The sequence below is a fragment of the Mustelus asterias genome, chromosome 10, assembly GCF_964213995.1.
Source record: "Mustelus asterias chromosome 10, sMusAst1.hap1.1, whole genome shotgun sequence".
NCBI lineage: Eukaryota > Metazoa > Chordata > Chondrichthyes > Carcharhiniformes > Triakidae > Mustelus > Mustelus asterias.
In genome coordinates this window covers 124,277,719-124,304,082 of record NC_135810.1, presented here as the reverse complement: position 1 = coordinate 124,304,082, position 26,364 = coordinate 124,277,719, and the positions used below count along the sequence as shown (strand labels likewise).

Here is a 26,364-nt window from a genome sequence, read left to right as displayed (position 1 = left end):
TTTAACTCGACCACCTCCCAGCCAAACCTGTGACCTCTTGTTTTAGATTGTCATACAAGGGAAAACATTTGCTCTGCTTACTTTGTCAATCGCTTTCAGTGTTTTATATATCTCGGTCAGATCCCCTCTCATCCTTCTAAACACAAGTACAAGACCAAACTGTTTAATCTCTCCTCATACGTCAACCCTTTCATCCCCGGAATCAATCTGGTGAACCTCCTCTGAACTGCCTCGAATGCCGCAACATCCTTCCTCAAATAAGGAGACCAAAACTGGACACAATATTCCAGACGTGGTCTCACCATCACCCTATACAATTGCAAAAACACTTTTCTTTTATACTCCAGTCCCTTTGCAATAAATGCCAACATCCCATTTGCCTTTTTTATTACATGCTGCACCTGCAAAATGACTTTCTGCGATTCATGAACACAGACACCCAGATCCCTCTGCCCGGATGCATTTTGAATCTGCTTTCCATTTCGGTAATAATTTGCCTTTCTATTTTTTTGGCCGGAATTAGAAAAGGGAGTAAATTAAGGGTTAGTTTTAGAGAAAGGACCAGCCAGTTAGAGTAGAATAGGGACAAAAACAGAAAGTGCTGGAAAATCTCAGCAGGTCTGACGGCGTCCGTGGAGAGAGAGAGTGGAGGCAACGTTTCGAGTCTGGATGACCCTTTCCTCAGAGCTGGGAGCTCCATTCTCCCCACAGAGGCTGTCAGACCTGCTGAGGTTTTCCAGCACTTTCTGCCTCTGTTTCAGATTCCAGCATTCGCAGTATGTTGCTTTTATATTAAAGTAGAATAGATTAATCAGTTAGTTAGAGTTAGATTAGAGAAGAGATCAGTTAGTTAGAGTAGATTAGGAGCTGGTTAAAGTTAAAAAAGAGTTACTTTATTAGGCGTGAGTTAGAGATAGGTTAGAGAATAGTAGTTAGGGTTAGAGTAGATAAGGGGCTAGTTAGGGAGGAGAACAGCTAGTTTGATTCGTTTAGGAGTTAGTTAGGTTAATCAGTTGGCTAGAATGAGGTTAGAGAAAAGATCAGTTAGAGTAGATTAGGGGCTAGTTAGAGTTAAAAAGGGAGATGGTATATTAGGGGTTAGTTAGGGAATAGTTATGGTTAGTTAGAGTGGATCAGGGGCTAGTTAGGGGGAACATTGCTGGATTAGTTTAGGGGTTAGATTTGGGTGAGAGGCAGCGAGTTTGATCAGGAATTAGTTTAGAGCGCTGGATCAGGGCGCGCTCCCGCTTTCCGCGCCCCCGACGCGCGCTCCCTCGGCCCACGCGCTTTTCCCTGCGCGCGCTCCCGCTGTCCGCGCGCACCCGATGCGCACTCCGGCGGTCCCGCCGCGCGCTCCCGGAGGGGGGCGGGGCTGCTCCGTCACAAGATGGCGGGCCGGAGCCGGAGCGGGAGCGGCAGCGGGGAGCGGGCCCGGAGAGGGCGGCAGGGAGCCCGGCTCCAGACTCCGGGCCAGGCCGGGGACAGCGGCCTCTGCCGGGGCTGCCTGAGCCGCGCGGGACCCGAGGCCGGGATAGGCCTCAGCCTGGGTCTTGCCTGCCCGCTGTGCCGCCGCACCGACACCGACAGCAGCCGGGCCCGGGCCACCGGGGCGCCGCTCTGGCAGCAGCGAGGCCGCAGGAGGAAGCAGCAGAGCCGCTGGAGGCAGCGAGAGGAGGCGGCGGAGCAGCGGCTGGAGTCCGGTGAGAGCGGCAGGGCCGCGGGCAACTGCTGACCGGGGGGCCTCTGCCAGACTGGGCCTGGGGAGCGGGCAGCGATCCAGAGGATCCCTAGTAGATCCCCAGTTGATCTCTGACAGACTCCCCCAGTGGGTCCCTGACAGACGTCCCCCACTGGATCCCTGACATAACCCCACTGATCCCTGACAGACCCTCAGTGGATCCCTGACAGACCCTCCTCCCTCCAGTAGACCCCTGACAAATCCCCCCAGAGGATCCCTGATAGAACCCCCCCCCCAGTGGATCCCTGATAGAACCCCCCCCCCCAGTGGATCTCTGATAGAACCCCCCCCCCCTCCCGTGGATCCCTGATTGGACACCCCCCCCCCCCCCCCCCCCCGTGGATCCCCGATAGAACCCCCCCCCAGTGGATCCCTGATTGACACCCCCACCCCCACCACCAGTGGATCCCTGATAGAACCCCCCCTCCCCGGTGGATCCCTGACATACCCCCGGTGGATCCCTGACATACCCGCCCCCCCCCCCGGTGGATCCCTGACGTACCCCCCCGCCCCCCCGGTGGATCCCTGACATCCCCCCCCCCCCGGTGGATCCCGACATCCCCCCCAGTGGATCCCTGACATCCCCCCCCCCCGGTGGATCCCTTACATCCCCCCACCCCCCGGTGGATCCCTGACATCCCCCACCCCCCGGTGGATCCCTGACATTACCCCCCCCCCCCCCGGTGGATCCCTGACAGCCCCCACCCCCAGTGGATCCCTGACAGCCCCCACCCCCAGTGGATCCCTGATAGACCCCTAGTGGATCTCTGATGGACCCCCCAGTGGATCCCTGACAGACTCCCTCCAGTGGATTCCTGATATCCTCTCCCCCAGTGGATACCCAAGACTCCCCAAGTGGATCCTTGATACCCCCAGTGGATTCCTGATAGAGCCCTCAGTGGATCCCCGATAGACCCCAATGGTTCCTTGACATGTCCCCAGTGTGTCTGCAGGATACCCTGTAATCCCCAATAGACTCCAGTGGGTCCCTAATCAATCCAGTGGATCTCTAATAGACCCAAGTGATCCATAATGGACCCCGCAATCCCTGATAAACCAAATGTATGTCTAATAAATCCCTGGTGGATCCTCAATAAAGCCAAATTTGATTCCTGATAGACCCCAGGGGTCCCCAACAAAACCAAAGTGGATCCCAAATTTAATCAAGATAAATTCTACTGAATTTCCAATAAACCCCAATGGACCCCCAAGTTGATCCCAGCAAATCCATGATAGATCCCAGTTGATCCCTGATAGAGCCCAGGGAGAAGTGAAAAGAAGAATATCAGCATGTGGAAAGTGGCAGTGGCTCTGAAATCGAAAAATGTGGGAAGAAAGTGGCTCTGATGAGGGTCATCCAGACTCGAAACGTTGGCTCTGCTCTCTCCCCACAGATGCTGTCAGACCTGTTGAGATTTTCCAGCATTTTCTGTTTTTCTTTGGGAAGAAAGGGGTTGGGGAAGTGGGGGTTTACCAAGACATTGGGGTATTAGGCTGACATAGAAGAATCATAGAAACCCTACAGTGCAGAAGGAGGCCATTCGGCCCATCGAGTCTGCACCGACCACAATCCCACCCAGGCCCTACCCCTACATATTTACCCACTAATCCCTCTAACCTACACATCCCAGGACTCTAAGGGGCAATTTTTAACCTGGCCAATCAACCTAACCCGCACATCTTTGGACTGTGGGAGGAAACCGGAGCACCCGGAGGAAACCCACGCAGACACGAGGAGAATGTGCAAACTCCACACAGACAGTGACCCGAGCCGGGAATCGAACCCGGGACCCTGGAGCTGTGAAGCAGCAGTGCTAACCACTGTGCTACCGTGCTACCGTGCCGCGACATCAAGGAAGGATATTCTGATTTTGAACATGATTGTTTTAACTGGAAAAACCGAGGGCTGAGGGGAGACCTGATAGAGGTCTACAAAATTATGAGAGGCACAGACAGGGTGGATGGTCAGAGGCTTTTTCCAAGGTTGGAAGTGTCAATTACAAGGGGGCACAGGTTCAAGGTGAGAGGGGGAAAGTTTAAGGGAGATGTGCGGGGGAAGTTTCTCACACAGAGAGTGGTGGGTGCCTGGAACGCACTGCCAGAGGAGGTGGTGGAAGCAGGCACATTAGCAACATTTAAGCATCTGGATGGGTATGTGAATAGGGAAGGAATAGAGGGATGTGGACCAAGTAAGGGCAAAAGGTTTTGTTTTGTTTAGTTAGGGCATCATGATCGGCACAGGCTTGGAGGGCCAAAGGGCCTGCCCCTGTGCTTTACTTTTCTTTGTTCGATGGGTGGCATGGTGGCATAGTGGTGCCTCACAGGGCCAAGGACCCAGGTTCAATTCCGGCCTAGGGTCACTGTCTGGAGTTTGCACATTCTCCCCGTATCTGCATGGGTTTCCTCCCACAGTCCAAAGATGTGCAGGTTAGGTTGATTGGCCTAAATCCTAGTGTCAGGGGGATTATCAGGGTACATTTGTGGGGTTAAGGGAAAAGGGCCTGGATAGGATTATGGCCGGTGCAGACTTGATGGGCCGAATGGCGTCTTTCTATACTGTAGCGATTCCGTGATTCTAAGGAGGCTTGGATGCAGAGTGAGGAGAGAAGAGGTTATGTTGGGGTAACATTAGGGGTTGCTGCTTGGAACGGGGTCATGAAAAGGGAGGGAGACCAAGTGAATAGGTAGGATGGTTAGGTGAGAAGCGATGGAGTGGAGGAGAATGAGAGAAAAGGGCAATCTTACATCGTTAAAGGAATGGGAGGGATGGGGTCAGGGGGAAAGGGATGACCCTGGAGGAGTTTTGTGGGGGACAGAGAAAGGGGATGTGAGCTGAGAATTTCTACAACCTTACTTCATCATGGAGTAGATTTTCTGAATGACCTAAACTGTTTACTTTAAATCTGACTCAAAATCACTTGACAATCGGCTTGCAGAGCTGAATCATAGACTAGTCCTGTTTGTATGTGAGTTTCCTCACACAGGACTTGACTAAGCATGTAACTATCTTTACTCTGGTTAGGTTAAAGTTGATGTATGCAATGCTACAGCACAGGAAGAGACCATTTGGTCCATCACATTTCTGCTGGCCCTATGAAAAAGCGACACCTCCACCCCCTGATACCACATCCTCTTAATTTTCCCACCCAGTAATCTTTCCACTTCCTTTTGAAGGGTCAGTTTAGATTCTGTTTCTACCACCGATTCTCACGAGACATTGCCCGTCCTGACAACGTGTTTCTTTAAAAGTTATTTCTGCTATTACTTTTGTGCTTTTAATGATGATTTTTAAACATGCCCTGATGTTACAGACTTGCCAACCTGGAGAAATGTATTTTTTCTTGTTTTTTGTGTTACCAAAATCTCTCAAAATTTGAGTCTCTGTTAGAATGAAAAGGGCATCTGTTTCCCCAAGTCTCCTCGTATCATCTTAGTCAATCTCCCTTTTCCCTCATGGTTTGATATCCTTTCTGAAGTAAAACACTGAAATCTCTACGCTGTATTGTAACTGATGATTTGTGTAGGTTCAGCATTACCTCTGAGCTCAATGCTATGATATTACAAAGGGTTTTGATAAGAGTAAATCAAAACTGTGCAATGGGAGAAGAGTGGCACAGATTGAAGACAATTTGCAAAAGAACTGGTGGTAAAAAAATTTTGACACTGACTTGTTGTGATCTGGAAGGCGCTGCCTGAAAGGGCATTGGAAGCAGATTCAATAATAACTTTCAAAAGGGAAATGGATAAATACTCAAAACAAATGCAGGGCAATGGCGAAAGAGTGGAGAGAGTAGGAATAATTTTAGAGACTTGTTACTGACACATTGCTAAATGGCCACCCCTTCTGCTGTGAGATGTTGTGGTACTCAAACAAGACTTTGCAAACTTTGTGTGACTGCCTGATGCACACTTAGGTAACCCATTAAAGATGAAAGCTTAAATAAAAACAGGAAATGCTGGAGGAACTCATCAGGTCAGGCCGCATCTGTGGAGAGAGAGAGAGAGAGAGAGACAGTTAATGTTTTGAGTTCAATATCACTCTTTCTCAGAACTAGTTTGGATGTTTCTACTAATAAGTGCCTTGAAACAGTGCTGAATATTATACAGGATTGTTTTTAAATGAGGGAATTGTCCCTGTAACCCAGCGTGCCGTGTCTCTAGAATCAGAATCCCTACAGTGCAGTCTAGGAGCAGAGAGTGACAGGCTCTGCCTGTGAAGTCTGTTGTCTAGTCTCCATGGGAAGCACAAACCTGAGACCCTAGTGAGTATGATAATTACCTAGGGCACAGTCCCAGACCACTACTTGCTGTCTCAAATTTGCTGGCTGGTGTTCAGCTGGTAGCACCCTCTCCTCAGAGTCAGACGATCACAGATTTAAGCCCCACTCCAGAGACCTGAGCACTTTATCTACATTGATTCTTCCAGATCTGATGCTGAGGGAGTGCTGCACGGTTGGAGATGCTGTGTTCTGGATGAGATGCCCTCACCAGTGAATGTCACCGTTGGAAAAACGGGCTTTCGTTTATAAACGACTTATTTTACAATCTCAAAACACTTGAGTCCAAAATGCTTTGCCAGTAATGAAGTACTTCTGAAGTGGAATCGCTGCTCTAATGTAGGAAATGTGGCAGTCAATTTGCACACAGCAAGATCCCACATCAGCTGAAAAAAACTAGATAATTCGTTTAAGTTACGTTATTTGAGAGGGTTAATATTGGCTGGGGCACGGAAGAATTCCACTGCTCCTCTTTGGAATCTTTTACATTCACCTAAGAGGGCCTTGCTTTAAGGTCTCATCCAAAAGATGGCATTTCTGACAGTGCAACACTCCCCCAGTACTCCACCGACGGTGCGGCACCCGCACAGGACTGCACCGGCAGTGCGGCACCCGCACAGGACTGCACCGGCAGTGCGGCACCCGCACAGGGCTGCACCGGCAGTGCGGCACCCGCACAGGGCTGCACCGGCAGTGCGGCACCCGCACAGGGCTGCACCGGCAGTGCGGCACCCGCACAGGGCTGCACCGGCAGTGCGGCACCCGCACAGGGCTGCACCGGCAGTGCGGCACCCGCACAGGGCTGCACCGGCAGTGCGGCACCCGCACAGGACTGCACCGACAGTGCGGCACCCGCACAGGGCTGCACCGGCAGTGCGGCACCCGCACAGGGCTGCACCGGCAGTGCGGCACCCGCACAGGGCTGCACCGGCAGTGCGGCACCCGCACAGGGCTGCACCGGCAGTGCGGCACCCGCACAGGGCTGCACCGGCAGTGCGGCACCCGCACAGGGCTGCACCCGCACAGGGCTGCACCGGCAGTGCGGCACCTGCACAGGACTGCACCGACAGTGCGGCACCCGCACAGGGCTGCACCGGCAGTGCGGCACCCGCACAGGACTGCACCGACAGTGCGGCACCCGCACAGGGCTGCACCGGCAGTGCGGCACCCGCACAGGGCTGCACCGGCAGTGCGGCACCCGCACAGGGCTGCACCGGCAGTGCGGCACCCGCACAGGGCTGCACCGACAGTGCGGCACCCGCACAGGGCTGCACCGGCAGTGCGGCACCCGCACAGGGCTGCACCCGCACAGGGCTGCACCGGCAGTGCGGCACCTGCACAGGACTGCACCGACAGTGCGGCACCCGCACAGGGCTGCACCGGCAGTGCGGCACCTGCACAGTACTGCACCGGCAGTGCGGCACCCCCACAGTACTGCACCGGCAGTGCGGCACCCCCACAGTACTCCACCGGCAGTGCGGCACCCCCACAGTACTCCACCGGCAGTGCGGCACCCCCACAGTACTGCACCGGCAGTGCGGCACCCCCACAGTACTGCACCGACAGTGCCAGCCTTGATGTTTATGTTTCCCGGAACAGGAGAGTTCTTCCCCAATATCCCAGCCATTATTTATCGGCCAATCAACCTCACATAAATAGATTACTTGGCCATTACTGGTTGTGGGATCTTGCTGTGTGCAAATTGCCTGCTGTATTTCTTAACTATCGGCAGTGACTGTGCTTCAAAAACGTAGTTATTGTGTAGCACTTTGGAATCTGTGTGTGTGTGTGTGTGTGTGTGTAAATTGAACACGGAAAGCAGTACTAGAAGCTGTTCATTAATGATTTTGTACAAAGTGTCAACCCCATATGAAGCGTTGGGAAAGCTATTGAACTCACATGTCCTTTATGGGTCTGTGAGCATTGACAGTTTTCTAATTGGTTAGTTAGAGCCTCTTGTTCAGGTGTCTTTATCGAGGAGATATTTATGTAATCTGTTGTCTCTGTGAAGAACATGGCAGTGGGAAGTGGCCATTCAGCCCCTTAAGTCTGTTCTACCATTCAGTTGAATCATAGTCGATCTATATCTTAACTACATTGACCTGTCTGGCTTTCAATAATCAACAAGAATCTGTCAGTCTCAGTTTGAAACTTTCATCAGTCCCCAGCATATTGTTTGGGGGGGGGGGGGGGAATGATGATGTGGTAATGTCACTGGCCTAGTGATTCAAGTGCCCAGGCTAATGCTCTGGGAACATTAATCCACATCCAATCATGGCAACTGTTGGAATTTAAATTCAATAAAATCTGGAATTAAAAGCTTGTCACAGTATGTTGTTGTTTGTCGTAAAAACCCATCCAGATCACGAATGTCCTACAGGGAAGGAAATCTGCTGTCCTTACCTGATCTGGCCTACATGTTGACTCCGGATCTGCGCTAATGTGGATGATTCTTAACTGTCCTCTGAAATGGCCGAGCAAGACGCTCAGTTCAAGGGCAATTAGGGATGGGCAACAAATGCTGGGCCTTTCCAGCGTCTTCCACATCGTATGAAATATTGAATTAGAAACATGATTTACACTCTCCTTTGTGTGGGGAAACGCTTCTTGACATCCTCTCCTGAGTGGTCTGAAAGGTTCTGGATTCTCCCAGATTGGCAATGCCTGGAATTTACAATTCTGACCCTTGTTTTCAAATCTCTCCATTGCCTTGCCCCCTCCCTAACTCTGCAATCTCCTCCAGCTCCCTGACGCTTCATGGTATCAGCCCTCCTCTACTTCTTAAACATCTCTCCAATTTCCATCACCCTACCATTGGTGGCTGTGCCTTCAGCTGCGGAAGCCCTAAGCTCTGGAATTGCCTCCCTAAACCCCTCTATCTCTCCTTCCTCTGTCAAGACACTCCTTAAAACCTACCGCTTTGTTCAAACTTTTGGTAGCTGTCCTAATATCCCCCTCTGTGGCTCAGTGTCAAATGTTGTTCGATAACACTCCAGTGAATCACATGGGACGTCCTGTTACAGTAGGTGCTGCTTCCGATTCCTCCCTGTGCCACATTCCCAGGAGTGACTCTTTGATCTCTGCACTGTCAGGACAGAGATTGTTTCCTCTTTTCCTCAGAGTGCCCACAATCTGCTGTGAAAGGCAGGCTTTGGTTTCTTTATAGAACCTTATCTGTATTCAAAATGACAAGGGATTTTGACAGGGAGCTTGGGAGTAACAGTGTTCCCACCGGCAGAGGTGTTGGTAACCAGAGCACATAGATTAAAGATAACTGGTAAAAGAAGCAGGGACGGGAAATAAGGTATGGAAACAGCTTCGGTAATGACTTAGATCATAGAAACCCTTAGTGCAGAAAGAGGCCATTTGGCCCATCGAGTCTGCACCGACCACAATCCCACCCAGGCCCTACCCCCCATATCCCTACATATTTACCCGCTAACCCCTCTAACCTACGCATCTCAGGACACTAAGGGGCAATTTTTAGCATGGCCAATCAACCTAACCCGCACACCTTTGGACTGTGGGAGGAAACCGGAGCACCCGGAGGAAACCCACGCAGACACGAGGAGAATGTGCAAACTGCACACAGACAGTGACCCAAGCCGGGAATCGAACCCAGGTCCCTGGAGCTGTGAAGCAGCAGTGCTAACCACTGTGCTACCGTGCCACCCAATTCCTCCCTGTGCCACAATCTGCTTTTAAATCTGCTTTAAAAAGGAATTGGATAAATACCTGAATGGGGGAGTTTTCAGGGCAGGGGGGCAAGGGCATTGCTCTGATGAAGAGTCAGACACAATGGATTATATGACCCCTCACTATGCTGTGATTCCATGATTTATTGTGCTTAAATGGGCAAAGGATAATGGTCACTTCAGGCGCCTCGTAAGAAGGGAGTTGGGTTTGTCCTGAGTTGAGTTTGCCTTTTTGTTTTGTGCTTGCAGAACCTGTGTTCCGTGCTCCCCTGGTGCTGAGTAAAGCAGGCGATGTCCGGGAGGGGTTTGAGAACCAACTCCGACAGGTACTGTCCTCTGCCACTTCAATTATTCCAGTCGACTGTTTACAGAATGAGGAGGAAAACGGGAGGGGAATGGGACAGGGGTTGGTGAGGTGGAGAAAGGCTTTCACACCCTCTTCCAGTCAACCTTGAATAAGTTGCACTTTTGCCATTTGTCACTGATGATTTCTGGGTTCATTTAGGTTTGGGTCGATAAGTGGCAAGTAACATTCATGTCACACGAGTGCCAGGCAGCAAGTGTCTCTGTGCGGCGCACGAGCATCTCCAGGCGGTGGAACCACCGCCTCTGGGCAGCGCATGGCCCACCAATTCTCTCATAAGATGATGGTTTGCACCCTGGTTAATTCTGTTAAGCATCACGTGACTGCATGGCAGTCTCTGCTGGATTTACTGAAGAGGAAGACAGTGCGTTGAGAAGATGTATGATTCACTAGCCTCTGTTTTCTCTGAGCTCTCTTGGCAAGTTGAGCTTTTTGTTTTTGCCCCCCTCTTCCAATTCCCCTCCTGACAGTCCACCTCCTGAAGTCACAGCCTTCAGCATTACCATCACTGAATCCCCCACTATTAACATCCTGGGGGTTGCCATTGACCAGAAACCAAACTGGGCCAGCTATATACATACTGTTGTTTCAAGGGCAGATCAGAGGCTGGGAATTCAGTCTCCTGTCTCCCCAAATCCTGTCCACCATCTACAAGGTACAAGTCAGAGAGTGTAATGGAATACTCCCCACTTTCCTGGATGAGTGCAGCTGCAACAACACTCCAGAAGCTTGACACCATCTGGGACAAAGCAGCCCACTTGATTTGCATCCTTTCCACCATTTAAAACATTCACTTCCTTCACCACCGATACACAGTGACAACTAATATGCAAGATGCAGTATGTTGACAATCCAACCAGGGAGGGGGCCATACTAGATTTGGTATTGGGGAATGATGATGTGGAGATGCCGGCGTTGGACTGGGGTAAACACAGTAAGAGTTTTACCAACACCAGGTTAAAGTCCAACAGGTTTATTTGGTAGCAAATACCATTAGCTTTCGGAGCGCTGCTCCTTCGTCAGATGGAGTGCCGTCCGATTCCTCCCTGTGCCACAATCTGCTTTTATATCTGCTTTAAAAAGGAATTAGATAAATACTTGAATGGGGGAATTACATGGATACTCCATCTGATGAAGGAGCAGCGCTCCGAAAGCTAGTGGCCTTTGCTACCAAATAAACCTGTTGGACTTTAACCTGGTGTTGTTAAAACTCTTATTGGGGAATGAGCCAGGCCAGGGGATCGATGTTTCAGCGGGGGAGCATTTTGGGCTTAGTGACCATAATTCCATAAGATTTTGGGTAGTCACCACAAGAGTGGCCCTCGGGTGAGGGTGTCTAATTGGGCGAGGGCCAATAACATCCAAATTAGACAGGAACTGGGGAATGTGGATTGGGAGCGGCTGTTTGAGGGCAAATCCACGTCTGCATGTGGGAGGCTTCTAAAGGCCAGTTGATCGAAGTGCAGGACAGGCATGTCCCCGTAAAAATGAAGGATAGAAATGGCAGGATTCGGGAACCATGGATGACAAGGGAAATTGTAAGCTTAGTCAAAAGGAAAAAGGAAGTATTCGATAGGTCCAGGCATCTAAAAACTGACAAAGCCCTTGAGGAATACAGTGAAAGTAGGAAGGAATTTAACCAGGGAATTAGGAGGGCTAAAAGGGGCCATGAAATATCTTTAGCAAACAAGGTCAAGGAGAATCCCAAGGCTTTTTATGCATTTATTAGGAGCAAGAGGGTAGTAAGAGAAAGAGTAGGCCCACTCAAGGACAATGGAGGGAAGTTATGTGTGGAGATACAGGAAGTGGGTGAAATCCTTAATGAGTACTTTGTATCGGTATTCACCAAGAAGGACATGATGCATGTTGAGGTCAGGGATGAGTGTGTGAACGCTCTAGAGAGTGTCAATGTATTGAAGGAGGAAGTGTTGAGTATCCTAAATTGCATCAAGGCAGACAAGTCCCCAGGGCTGGATGGGATCTATCTCAGGTTACTCCGGGAGGCAAGGGGAGAAATAGCTGGGACCTTAACAGATATCTTCATATCCCCTTTGACCACAGGCGAGGTTCTGGAGGACTAGAGAACCTTTGTTTAAGAAAGGAAGCAGGGATAATCCAGGAAATTATAGGCCGGTGAGGCTGATATCAGTGGTGGGGAAGCTTATGGAGAAGATACTGAGGGACAGGATAAATTTAGGTGTGAATTATACTGTAAATGGCAGAACTCTTAGGAACATTAACATACAGAGGGATCTGGGCATGCAGGTCCACAGTTCCCTAAAAGTGGCAACTGAGGTTGCCAAGGTGATTAAGAAGGCAAATGGCATACTTGCCTTCATCAGCCGGGGCATTGAATACAGGAGTTGGGAAATCATGTTGCAGCTATAGAAAACCTTGGTTTGGCCACATTTGGAGTACTGTGTGCAGTTCTGGTCATATTATCAGAAGTGGAAGTGCAAAGAAGGTTCACCAGGTGTTGCCCGGTCTCGAGGGTGTTGACTATGAGGAGAGGTTGAATAAACTAGGATTGTTTCCACTGGAAAGACCGAGGCTGAGGGGAGACCTAATAGCGGTCCGCAAAATTATGAGAGACATAGACAGGGTGGATAGTCAGAGGCTTTTTCCCAGGGTGGAAGTGTCAATTACACGGGGGCACAGGTTCAAGGTGAGAGGGGGAAAGTTTAAGGGAGATGTGCGGGGGAAGTTTTTCACGCAGAGTGTGGTGGGTGACTGGAACGCGCTGCCAGAGGAGGTGGTGGAAGTAGGCACATTAGCAACATTTAAGAGGCATCTGGATGGGTACATGAATCGGGAGGGAATAGAGGGATACGGACCGAGTAAGGGCAGAAGGTTTTTTTAGTTCGGGCATCATGATTGGTACGGGCTTGGAGGGCCGGTGGACCTGTTCCTGTGCTGTACTTTTCTTTGTTCTTTATGCACTCACCAAGGCTCCTTCAAGGGCACTTTCCAAACCCATGACCACTACTTTTTAGAAGCAGCAGACAAATGGGAACACCATCAGCTGGAGGTTCCCTTCTGAGTCACTCACCATCCTGACTTGAAAATCAATTGCTGTTCCTTCACTGTTGACTGGACAAAATCCTGGAACTCCCTCCCGAACAACACTTTGTGTGTACCCACACCCCATGGGGTGCAGAGGTTCAATAAGGCAGCTTACCACCACCTTCTTTAGGGCAATTAGGGAAGGCGATGGCCTGATGGTATTCTCACTAGACTATTAATCCAGAAACTCAGCTAATGTTCTGGGGATCCTGTTTCGAATCCTGCCACGGCAGATGGTGGAATTTGAATTCAATAAAAAATATATATATCTGGAATTAAGAATCTACTGATGACCATGGAACCGATTGTTGGAAAAACCCATCTTGTTCACTAATGTCCTTTAGGGAAGAAAATCTGCCATCCTTACCTGGCCTGGCCTTCCTGTGACTCCAGAACCACAGCAACATGGTTGACTCTCAACAGTCCTCAGGCAACTAGGGAAGGGCAATAAATGCTGACCAGCCATGTCCCATGACTTAATAAACAAATGAGCATCCTGTGAACTAATATATTTTTAAAATCCTCTTAACTAGTTGCCATCTCCTCATTTGTGACCCAGGATAAGCTGTTGAGTGAGGAACATTATGGCCAGTCCAGTTTGCATACGCTCTACCTGACTCTTTGCCAGGGAGAGTCATTGGTTAGGGATCCTGAATAATCCTGTTGCTGCCGAACTAAGATCGAGCAGTCGAATCGCTAGAAATTAGTCAGATTCAGAAATGCTAATATAATGAAGGCCCGTGATGGGCCTGGAATACAAAGAGAAGAAAGTATTGATCATTTGAATAAAGCACCCAGAGTGACTGTGTTGAGTTGTGCTCAACTTCAGGAAGTGTATCGGTGCAGCACAGATTCATCTGGTCTTTTCGGGGTTAATTTACGAGGTCAGCTTGCATAATCTCTGCTTGAATTCCCTTGAATTCGGGAGGTTGGATCTAACTGAGGTGTTTCAGATGATTAAAGGATTTGATTGGGGTGGGGAGAGCCCACAATAAGGGGGGACCTTAAAATTCTAGCCAGGTTGTTCAGGGGAGATGTCAGAACGCACTTCCTCACACAAAGTTTCTACCCCTTCCCCCCCCAAAACTGTTGAGGGTCAATTGAAATTTGCTGCCTGAGCTTGCTAGGTGTTTTGGTGATGAATACTATGGGATGTGGAGCTACAGGTAAATGGAGTTGAATTACAGATCTGTGTTATCTAATTAAAATAGGTTTGAGGGGCTGAATGGCCTCCTCCATTGGCACAGATCTGGAAACTTCCAGGACCATGCTATCTTCATGTGCTGTCCCGATGCTACTACTGGATTTTTAACTGGACAGAGAGTCGAGCTGTTATCTTATGGAAACAAGTCTGTGCATGTTCCGGACACCCTGGGAGTCAGGCCAAAGCTGTTGAGCTGTATAGGGAGGAGAGCTGGGAAGGGAGCCAGGAACTGGGTTCTATTCAGAATAAACCCAGACGTCTGCACAACAGAACTTTCTCTGTGTCAAATCACTTAACATTTTGAAGCTTCCATTCTGCTTGTTATGCCAAAGAGCTGAATCTTCGTCACAGGTTTGTATATGAGTTTGGACTGCTTCTTGCTGAGTTGTTGGAAAAAACCTCCCTCTTTCCCCGCCACCCCTAATGTTTGTGCAGTTTTTGCCTTTTGTCAAGTCCAAATGCAGGCAGTGGATAGGGACGTGTCATTTTTAAAATTAATTCATGGGATGTAGGCCTCGCTGGCTAGGCCATCTTTATTGCCCATCCCTAATTATCCTTGAGAAGGTGGTGGTGAGCTGCCTTCTTGAACTGCTGCAGTTCCTGAGGTGTAGGTACACCCAGAGGAAGGGAGCTCCAGGATTTTGACCCAGTGACAGTGAAGGAACAGTGATATATTTCCAAGTCAGGATGGTGAGTGACTTGGAGGGGAACTTGCAGGTGGTAGTGATCCCAGATATCTGCTGTTCTTGTCCCAGTCTAGATGGTCATAGGTTTGGAAGGTGCTGTCTAAGGAGCCTGGGTGAGTAGCTGTATGCACCTTGTAGATTGTACACACGGCTGCCACTGTTTATCGATGGTGGAAGGGAGTGAATGTTTGTCGATGGGCTGCCAATCAAGCGGGCTGCTTTGTCTTGGATGGTGTTGAGCTTCTTGAGTGTTGTTGGAGCTGTACCCATCCAGGCAAGTGTCATCGTCATAGAGGTTCACAGCATGGAAACAGGCCCTTCGACCCAACTTGTCCATGCCGCCTTTTTTTTTTAACCACTAAGCGAGTTCCAATTGCCCGCGTTTGGCCCATATCCCTCTATATCCATCTTACTTATGTAACTGTCTAAATGCTTTTTAAAAGACAAAATTGTATCCGCCTCTACTACTATCGTGATGGGAGATTTTAATTTCCCAAATATCGATTGGAATATTCCTAGGGTAAGGGGTTTAGATGGGGAGTAGTTTGTTAGGTGTGATCAGGAGGGCTTCCTGACACAGTATGTGGATAAGCCTACAAGAGGAGAGGCTGTACTTGATTTGATATTAGGGAATGAACCTGAGCAGGTGTCAGATCTCTCAGTGGGAGAGCATTTTGGGGATAGTGATCATAACTCTATCTCCTTTACATTAGCATTGGAGAGAGATAGGATCAGTCAAGCTAGGAAAGTGTTTATTTGGAGTAAGGGCAATTATGAGGCTATTAGGCAGGATATTAGAAGCATAAATTGGAAGGGGGTTTTCTCAGGGAAATGTACAGAAGAAATGTGGCAAATTTTCAAGGAAAATTTGTCTGGAGCTCTGCACAGCAACGTTCCAATGAGACAGGGGAGTTATGGTAGGTTACAGGAACCATGGTGCACGAAAGCTGTAACGAAATTAGTCGAAAAGAAAAGCCTCCAAAAGGTTCAGGGAGCTAGGTAATGTTAGAAATCTAGAAGAGTATACGACTAATAGGAAGGAACTTAAGAGGGAAATTAGAAGAGCAAGAAGGGGTCATGAGAAGGCCTTGGCAGACAGGATAAAGGAAAACCCCAAGGCATTCTACAAGTATGTTAAGAGCAAGAGGATAAGATGTGAAGGAGTAGGACCGATCAAATGTGACGGTGGGAAAGTCTGTATACAACCGGTAGAAATGGCAGAGGTACTCAATGAATACTTTGCTTCAGTATTCACAATGGAAAAGGATCTTGGTAGTTGCAGTGCAGGCTTGCAGTGGATTGAGAAGATTGAGCATGTGGACATTAGGAAAGAGGATGTGTTGGAGCTTTTGAAAAGCATCAAGTTAGATAAATCGCTGGGACCGGATGGGATGTACCCCAGGTTACTGTGGGAGGCGAGGGAAGAGATTGCTGAGCCTCTGGCAATGATCTTTGCATCATCAATAGAGACGGGAGAGGTTCCGGAGGATTGGAGGATTGCGGATGTGGTTCCGTTATTCAAGAAAGGGAGAAGAGATAGCCCAGGAAATTATAGACCAGTGAGTCTAACCTCAGTGGTTGGTAAGTTGATGGAGAAGATCCTGAGAGGCAGGATTTATGAAAATCTGGAGAGGAGTAGTATGATCGGAAATAGCCAGCACGGCTTTGTCCAAGGCAGATCATGCCTTACGAGCCTAATTGAATTTTTTGAAGATGTAACTAGACACATAGACGAGGGAAGAGCGGTAGATGTAGTTTATATGGATTTCAGCAAGGCATTTGATAAGGTGCCCCATGCAAGGCTCATTGAGAAAGTGAAGGGGCATTGGATACAAGGGGACATTGCTTTGTGGATTCAGAACTGGCTTGCCCACAGAAGGCAAAGAGTGGTTGGAGATGGGTCTTTTTCAGCATTGGGGGTCGGTCACCAGTGGAGTGCCCTAGGGATCTGTTCTGGGACCATTGCTCTTTGTGATTTTTATTAATGACCTGGATGAGGAAGTGGAAAGATGGGTTGGCAAGTTTGCTGATGACACAAAGGTTGGTGGGGTTGTGAATAGTGTAGAGGGATGTCAGCAGTTGCAACGAGACATAGATAAGATGCAAGACTGGGCGGAGAAGTGGCAGATGGACTTCAACCCAGATAAGTGTGTGGTGGTTCATTTTGGCAGGTCGAATAGGATGAAAGAATATAATATTAAGGGTAAGACGCTTGGCAGTGTGGAAGATCAGAAGGATCTTGGGGTCCGGTTTCATAGGACGCTCAAAACAGCGTCGCAGGTGGAGGCTGTGGTTAAGAAGGCGTATGGAATACTGGCCTTCATCAATAGAGGAATTGAGTTTAGAAATCGGGAGATAATGCTGCAGCTGTATAGGACCCTGGTCAGACCCCACCTGGAGTACTGTGCCCAGTTCTGGTCGCCTCATTACAGAAAGGATGTGGAAGCCATAGAAAGGGTGCAGAGGAGATTTACAAGGATGTTGCCTGGATTAGGTGGCATGCCTTATGAGGATAGGTTGAGAGAGCTAGGTCTTTTCTCCTTGGAGAGGTGAAGGATGAGAGGTGACCTGATAGAGGTGTATAAGATGTTGAGGGGTATTGATGGAGTGGATTGTCAGAGGCTTTTACCCAGGGCTGAAATGGTTGCCACAAGAGGTCACAGGTTTAGGATGCTGGGGAGTAGGTACAGAGGAGATGTTAGAGGTAAGTTTTTCACTCAGCGGGTGGTGGGTGTGTGGAATCGGCTGCCGGTAGTGGTGGTGGAGGTGGATTTGATAGGGTCTTTTAAGAGACTTTGGGATAAGTTCATGGAAGTTAGTAAGATAGAGGGTTATAGGTAAGCCTAGTAGGTAGGGACATGTTCGGCGCAACGTGTGGGCCGAAGGGCCTGTTTGTGCTGTAGCTGTTCTATGTTCTATCTCTGGCAGCTTGTTCCAGACACTCACCACCCTCTGTGTGAAAAAATTGCCCTTCTGGACCCTTTTGTATCTCTCTCCCCTCATCTTAAACCTATGCCCTCTAGTTTTAGACTCCCCTATCTTTGGGAAAGATGTTGACTATCTACCTCACCTATGCTCCTCATTATTTTACAGATTTCTATATAAAATCACTCCTATGCCTTCTACACTCCAGAGAAAAAAGTCCCACTCTATCTAACATCTCCTTATAACTCAAACCATCAAGTCCCGGTAGCATCCTTGTGGGGTGTATTCCATCACACTTCTAACTTGTGCCTTGTAGATTGTGGACAGGCTTTGGGGATTCAGGAGGTGAGTTACTCACCACAGGATTCCCAACATCTGGCCTGCCCTTGTAGCCATAGTCTTTATATGGCCGGTCCAGTTTTTGGTCAGTGGTAACCCCCAGATGTTGATTGTGGGGGTTCAGCAATGGTAATGCCATTGGATGTCAAAGTGCGATGATTAGATTCTGTCTTGTTGGAGATGGTCACTGCTGTGCACTTCTGTGGCACAAATGTTACTTGCTAGTTCTCAGCCCAAGCCTGAATATTGTCCGGGTTTTGTTTGCACTTGGACATGAATTGCTTCAGTATTTGAGGAGTCATCAGCGAACATCCCCACTTCTGACTTTATGATGGAGGGGAGTTCATTGATGAAGCAGCTGAAGATGGTTGGGTCTAGGACACTACCCTGAGGAACTCCTGCAGAGATGTCCTGGAGCGGAGATGATTGACCTCCAACCCCCAAAACCATCTTCCTTTATACCAAGTATGACTCCAACCAGCAGAGGGTTTTTCAACTGATTCCCATTGATTCCAGTTTTACTCAGTCAAATGCTGCCTTGGTGTCAAAGGTTGTCACTCTCGCCTCCCCTCTGGAATTCAGCTCTTTTGTCCTGTTTGAACCAAGGCTGTAATGAGGTCAGGAGCTGAGTGACCCTGGCAGAATCCAAACTGGGCGTCACTGAGCAGGTTATTGCTGAGCAGGTGCTGCTTGATAGTTTACTGATGATCGAGAGTAGACTGGGCAGTAATTGGCCGGGTTGGATTTGTCCTGCTTTTTGTACAGGATATACCTGGGCAATTGTTGGGTAGATGCCAGTGTTGTAACTGCACTAGAAGAGCTTGGCTATGTGGGCAGCAAGTTCTGGAGCACAAATCTTCAGTGCTATTGCTGGAGTATTGTCAGGGCCCACTGCCTTTGCAGCATCCAGTGTTTCAGCTGTTTCTTGATATCACGTGGAGTTAATTGAATTGGCTGAAGATTGAAGTCTGTGATGCTGGAGGTGGCTGAGATGGATCATCCACTCAGCATTTCTGGCTGAAGATTGTTGCAAATGCTTCAGCCTTATCTTTTGCACTGATGTGCTGCAGTGGTGCTACCAAGCCACACATGGTGATGGACATTGATGTCCCCCACCAAGAGGACACTCTGTACCCTTGCCACCCATGGTGCATTCAGCCCAGAGGAAAGGGGTGCGATACGTGGTAATCAACAGGTTCCCTTGCCCGTGTTAGACCTGATGCCATGGGACTTCATGGGTCTGGAGTTGAAGTTAAGGACTCCTAAGGCAACTCCCTCTCAACTGTATACCAGTGTGCTGCCATCTTTGCTGGGCCTGTCCTGCTGGTGGGACAAGACATAGCCAGGGACAGTGATGGTGGTGTCTGGGGCATTGTCTGTAAGGTATAATTATATGAAGATGACTTTGTCAGGCTGTTGCTTGACTAGTCTGTGAGACAGCTCTCCCAATTCTGGCACAAGCCCTCAATGTTAGTAAGAAAGACTTTGCAAGGTTGACTGGACTGGATTTGCTGCTGTCGGTTCTGGTTCCTCGGTCGATGCTGGGTGGGTGGTCCGCCCGGTTTCGTTCATTTGAGACTTTTCAGAGGCTTGATATAACTGCGTGTCTCGCTCGGCCATTTCAGAGGGGCAGTTAAGAATCAACCATATTGCTGTGGGACTGGAGTCACATGTAGGCCAGACCGGGTAAGGACGGCAGATTTCCTTCCCTAAAGGACATTAGTGAACCAGGTGGTTTTCATGGTCATCGGTAGATGTTTAATTTATATTCCGCCACCTATCAAGGTGGGATTTGACCCTGGGTCTCTGGATTACTAGTCCAGCGACAACACCACTATGCCACCACCTTCTTGAGCTGCTGCAGTCCATGTGGTGTCGGTACACCTACAGTGCTGTTGGGAAGAGCGTTTCAGGATTGTGACACACTGAAGGAACTGTGATATAATTACAGGATGGTGGGTGACCTGGGGAGGAACTTGCTGAAGTGCATCTTGTAGATGGTCGACTGTTATTCAGTAAAATGCTGCAACCATTCTCCACACAGCAAGATCCCACCAACAGCAATGAGGTGACCAGTTGAATGATTTTGTGTGTGGGCATAGATAAGGGAGGTGCACGGCCCAGGTAACACTGGCTGCTCTATCTCTGCTGCATATCCTGAGATCTTTTACATCCATCCAAACTCTCAGGCAAAGCTCTCAGGTTAACACCTCATTCAAACACCAGCACTGTATCCTCTCTATACTGGAGTGCCTGCCAAGATGATGCACTCCTAGATTCTGCTGTTAATGTTTCAGGTTTGTCTTTCTAGAATAGTAAAGTGAGAGAGAGGAAGGAAGTGAGAAAACAGAAAAGGATGGAGCAAACGCACAGTGACTAAGGCTGCAGAGAGCGAGTAGATTTCGTATTGCTACGTTTTGCGGGGTTAAATCCATGGGCCGCACTCCCTTCTATCTCCAGCTTTCAGTCCCACAACTAATATTACCTCTAAACAAACACAACACTGGTGCATCGTCAGAGTTCCCTCGCAGGCCAGCCCCAAGTTGGTTCCTTCAGATTGACACTGTTGTGGTAAATCACCTGCAAACTCAGAAACAATTCAAAAGCACGTTGCACACGACTCTCCGAGAGCTCACTCCTCCAATTCCGGCCTCTTGAGAATTCAGTAAGAAGTCTCACAACACCAGGTTAAAGTCTAACAGGTTTATTTGGTAGCAAAAGCCACGAGCTTTCGGAGCGCTGCTCCTTCATCAGGTGAGTGGGAGTTCTGTTCACAAACAGGGCATATAAAGACACAAACTCAATTTACAAAATAATGGTTGGAATGCGAGTCTTTACAGGTAATCAAGTCTTAAAGGTACAGACAATGTGAGTGGAGAGAGTGTTAAGCACAGGTTAAAGAGATGTGTATTGTCTCCAGCCCGGACAGTTAGTGAGATTTTGCAAGCCCAGGCAAGTCTTGGGGGTTACAGATAGTGTGACATGAACCCAACATCCCGGTTTAGGCCGTCCTCATGTGTGCGGAACTTGGCTATCAGTCTCTGCTCAGCGACTCTGCGCTGTCGTGTGTCATGAAGGCCGCCTTGGAGAACGCTTACCCGAAGATCAGAGGCTGAATGCCCGTGACCGCTGAAGTGTTCCCCAACAGGAAGAAAACACTCTTGCCTGGTGATTGTCGAGCGGTGTTCATTCATCCGTTGTCGTAGCGTCTGCATGGTCTCCCCAATGTACCATGCCTCGGGACATCCTTTCCTTCAGTGTATCCCACTTAGCTGACGAAGGAGCAGCGCTCCGAAAGCTAGTGGCTTTTGCTACGAAATAAACCTTCTTACTGTGTTTATCCCAGTCCAACACCGGCATCTCCACCTCTTGAGAATTCCCAGTTTTAATCATTCCATTATTGGTGGGTGTGCCTTCAGCTGCCGGAGTCCTAAACTCTGGAATTCCTTCCCTAAACCTCTCCGCCTTTTTTGATTTAAGCTTTTGGTCACTGGCCTGAATACCTCCTCATCTGACTCATTGTCAAATGGTCGCACACGTGGGATGTTATAGCTGCTGTTGAAATGATAGATTCATCATCTTGAAGCAGATTTGTTAATAGTAGCAGTGCATACACCTCTCTGAATCGCACCCATTTCCCCCCATCCACCCCCTCCCGAGTTCCCTGCAGGATGGGGTTGGGTGGGACAGGGTTGAGTGCGGAGTGGCGACAGATTATAACCTTTTCTCCTTCCAGTACGAGGCAGAAAAGGAGAGCTTGAAGGAAGATGATGACTCGGTCACAGCGGAAATAATTCAGATTATTCTGGCCGAGGGGGAACAAGAGAAGCAACAAGTGGAGAAAAAGAAAACAATAATGGAGCAGGCGAAACGGGACGAGGAGCTGGCGAGGAAATGGAGTCGCGAATTTGTGAGTTTTTAAATTCCCTCGGATCTTTCTCTTTCCCTTGTTTTCTCTCCCCCCCCCCTCCCTCCCCCTCCCTCCTCTGCCCCCTCCCCCCCTCCCTCCTCTGCCCCCTCACCCCCTCTCCCTCACCCCCTCCCTCCCTCCCCTCGCCCCCTCCCCCTCTCCCTCCCTCGCCCCCTGCCTTCTCCGCCCTCGCGCTCTTGCCTCCTCTCCTGTCCCATTTGGCCCCCCGCTACCCTCAATCCCTGCTTCCTTCTCCCTCCCCTGTTTGGCTCCCCTCCTGCCCTGTTTTGCATCCTCATCCCCCTGTATTTAATAGAGATTCAGATGGCTGGTGTACACATGCAACATCAACACTAACATTTGACGTATTTGATACCATGTTGTTAGTTTGGTTATAAGATGGCCTACTTTACAGGCAGGACCTTTCACCTGAGGGGTGCCATTGCTTTTCGTATTAACGGTGGTGTAAGCTATTGATGCGGGAATTCATGGGAGGATTATATTTCACTGTTGTCTGTTGTCCAAGCGAGTTGTTGCCTCATTTACTCTGACAATATGCAATCTCTTGCTGGCCATTCATGTCTCAGAGCAGAACCAATCTCCATGGTCCATCCTCCTACAGTCAAATAGCTGACCAGCTGTCAATATTTGGGCTTGTGCCTGAATGTTAGACCTGCAAATGCTGATGGAATGACTACACCAACGTGAATCACCGCTTCAGGACGGAGGGAGTTGGGGGCGAGGGATAGCCAGAATGTCTGAAAACACATCCGAGGCGCAAAGAGCCACGTCACTACATCAGAACAGGAGAGGACAAATCATCGCAGCACAACTAGGAGCAGATGAAGAACCAGTTCATCTGGTTTGATGCTGCTCGAGGGGGAATGTTGGTTAAAAGGCCAAACTTGTTTCCTTTTGTGCTGCGACAGGCACGTCCGACTTTAGTGATATTGGCCCAGGACATTGAGGCAAACGCGCCGATTCTTAGTGTAGCTTGTGGTCTGTACACCCAGAGAAAGCAAAACCGACAGTGCAGCACTCCCTCAGTACTGACCCTCTGACAGTGCAGCACTCCCTCAGCACTGACCCTCTGACAGTGCGGCACTCCCTCACTGCTGACCCGTTGACTGATGCCCGGATTATTGCTGAACCTGTGGTGATGTGAGGATAGAGTAGTACCAACCAAACTAATTTACCAGTGAAACCATCTTCTGGTGGCACAGGTTTATGGTGCGAGGGGCAAGATTTAAAGGAGATGTACGAGGCAGATTTTTTACACAGAGAGTAGTGGGTGCCTGGAACTCGTTGCCGGGGGAGGTAGTGGAAGCAGATACGGTAGTGACTTTTAAGGGGTGTCTTGACAAATACATGAATAGGATGGAAATAGAGGGATATGTCCCCGGAAGGGTAGGGGGTTTTAGTTCAGTCGGGCAGCATGGTCGGTGCAGGCTTGTAGGGCTGAAGGGCCTGTTCCTGTGCTGTAATTTTCTTTGTTCTTTGGTGCCTGTGCTACTCAGTAGGTGTCATCAGGTTGTTTTAATGGAGGAAGTTTCAGTTTGTTTACTCAGATATGCGATGACATATTAGATTTTTTTCCCACAGGCTACAGATAATATGTCGGATTCAGAGAATGAGGAGCCAGTCAAACGCATGTCTACCCGACAGTGGGGATTAGGAGCCAACAACAGGCTGAGTGCCAACAGTTCCAGTCGGTTTGCAAGGTAACCCGAGTCCTGACCTCTTGGTGTATCGTGTGGCTGTAATGAACAGAAACTCTGCTGGCTGTGCCCCAACTCACACCAAAGCTGTGTTCACCCATTGCCCCTCCTGCTGGCTGATCTACATTGGCTGCTGCTCCAGCAACACCACGGTTTGACAATTCTCATCTGTGTGTTCAAATCCCTCCAGGGCCCCCCTCCCCCTCCCAACCTCTGTAAAATCCTAAAGCCCTACGACCCTCTGACATCACTGCACACTTCCAGTTCTGGGCTCCGAGAGAATCTTAATCTTCATCAATTGTCAGGGTGTCAGATCGGAAACTTCTGAGGCTTTATAAAGCACTGGTTAGGCCCCATTTGGAGTACTGTGAGCAATTTTGGGCCCCACACCTCAGGAAGGACATACTGGCACTGGAGCGGGTCCAGCGGAGATTCACACGGATGATCCCAGGAATGGTAGGCCTGACATACGATGAACGTCTGAGGATCGTGGGATTATATTCATTGGAGTTTAGGAGGTTGAGGGGAGATCTGATAGAAACTTACAAGATAATGAACGGCTTAGATAGGATGGACGTAGGGAAGTTGTTTCCATTAACAGGGGAGACTAGGACGCGGGGGCACAGCCTTAGAATAAAAGGGAGTCACTTTAGAACAGAGATGAGGAGAAATTTCTTCAGCCAGAGAGTGGTGGGTCTGTGGAATTCATTGCCACAGAGGGCTGTGGAGGCCGAGACGTTGAGCGTCTTCAAGACAGAAATTGATAAATTCTTGATTTCTCGAGGAATTAAGGGCTATGGGGAGAGAGCGGGTAAATGGAGTTGAAATCAACCATGATTGAATGGTGGAGTGGACTCGATGGGCCGAATGGCCTTACTTCCGCTCCTATGTCTTATGGTCTTATGGTCTTAAACCACAAGGTATAAACCAAGACTGGACTCCAACAATTCTTCTATTTCAGCATCGGTGTGAGGAAAGGATGCTTTGCCTTGGGAGTAATTCCACTGGCGAATTAGGAATTATTTTATCAAAACAAGCTTTATTCATAACACAGTTTAAATAGACCTCTAACAAAATGAACCAGTTTAACTCTTAAACATTGAACATAAAACAAACTCTTAACTTATTACTATTCAGTTCCAGTTGAGCAATATTTCTCTTCTAGACTTTAACCCCTCTTTAAAAATAATCGGCAAATTCAGGCAGACTTGCTTTGACTTGGGTTAACAGCCTTGGAGCTCCCAGAGTGATTTTGTAGAGAGCGCGATGTTTGTAGGCTGCTATTTTTAAGCAATCCTCTCCGGCAACTAAACTGAGAAAACTGTTTTTCTCAGCTACAAACTTAGCTCCTTCCATTTCGAGTATCACATGACTAAATGACCCTATATACCTAACTCTCCTTTCCATTACATTAATCAAGAAAACATCCCAAAGGTCCTCTTCCTTTGTAAACAAACTCATTAAGGCTTCTGCTAAATAAACACTTACATGGTCAAAATCAGTAATTATCCTGCTTTCCAGCATCTGCTGTATTCCTGCCAGACAAACCGACTGCTTGTAACAAAACACTGAATCTTAAAGCAGTCCCTCCTTAACATAACATATATTAATAGCACAGCATCATCGTACAGTCCACCATTGGCAACTGTGCCTTCAGCCGCCTGGGCTTCAAGCTCTGGAATTCACTCCCAAAATCTCTCCGCGTCTCTTTTAATACAGTGAATAAAATTAATACAGTGAATAAAACCCACCTATTTGAGCAAGTTTCTGACCACTTATCCCTAATATCTTCTCCTGTGGCTTAGTGTCAAATTCTATCAATAATGATTCCTGTGAAACACCTTGCGAGATTTTGCTACGTGCAGAGCTGTATATAAATGCAGGTTGTTGCTGAAGTGGCCGGGAATGAAGCTGCCTCTCCCTCACTCTTGGTTCCTTATTGCAGTACGCTGAGTGTCAACTCGGAGGAGAATCGGAGCTGGAGCACGCCAGTGGAAAATAACCAGGGCCGAAGACCAACCCCTCGCAGCGACAGCAGAACCAAGGTACCCATGGCTACAGCAGGAATGGCATTGCCATAGTGAGGTTTACTGCACCTTGCTAGGTGGTAACGTAATTTGCCAGTCGTTTGGAAACATGGGTGTTGCCGTTCCAATAGTGGGCATGAGAGCATTCCTTTGTCTGCTTTCTCCAATTTCCTTTATTCTTTCAGGGGATGTGGGTGTTGCTGGCTGGGCCAGCATTTGTTACCCCATCCCTAATTGCCCTTGAACTGAGTGCCTCACTCGGCCATTTCAGAGGGCAGTTTGACCACATTGCTGTGGCTCTGGAGTCACATGTAGGCCAGACCGGGTAAGGACGGCAGATTTCCTTTCCTAAAGGACATTAGTGAACCAGATGGACAATTGATGACAGTTTCATGGTCAGCAGTACTGAGTGAAGCTT

At 48.8% G+C, this 26,364-nt stretch overlaps 2 protein-coding genes across 2 annotated transcripts in view; both read left to right on the top strand.

Moving 5' to 3' along the window:
• LOC144499965 (interleukin-1 receptor type 2-like) overlaps positions 1–26,364 on the top strand; it is a 1,647,203-nt gene that overhangs the window by 1,422,029 nt on the left and 198,810 nt on the right. The gene's annotated exons all lie outside the window — the stretch shown is intronic.
• The window catches only part of rnf169 (ring finger protein 169), a 33,626-nt gene continuing 8,617 nt past the window's right edge, over positions 1,356–26,364 (top strand). The window contains exons 1-5 of the mRNA XM_078222619.1: positions 1,356–1,700; positions 9,960–10,036; positions 22,028–22,201; positions 23,804–23,922; positions 25,865–25,964. Of these exons, the coding sequence (XP_078078745.1) occupies positions 1,388–1,700; positions 9,960–10,036; positions 22,028–22,201; positions 23,804–23,922; positions 25,865–25,964 (783 nt within the window). The 5' untranslated portion in view covers positions 1,356–1,387. The remainder of the gene's footprint in view (positions 1,701–9,959; positions 10,037–22,027; positions 22,202–23,803; positions 23,923–25,864; positions 25,965–26,364) is intronic.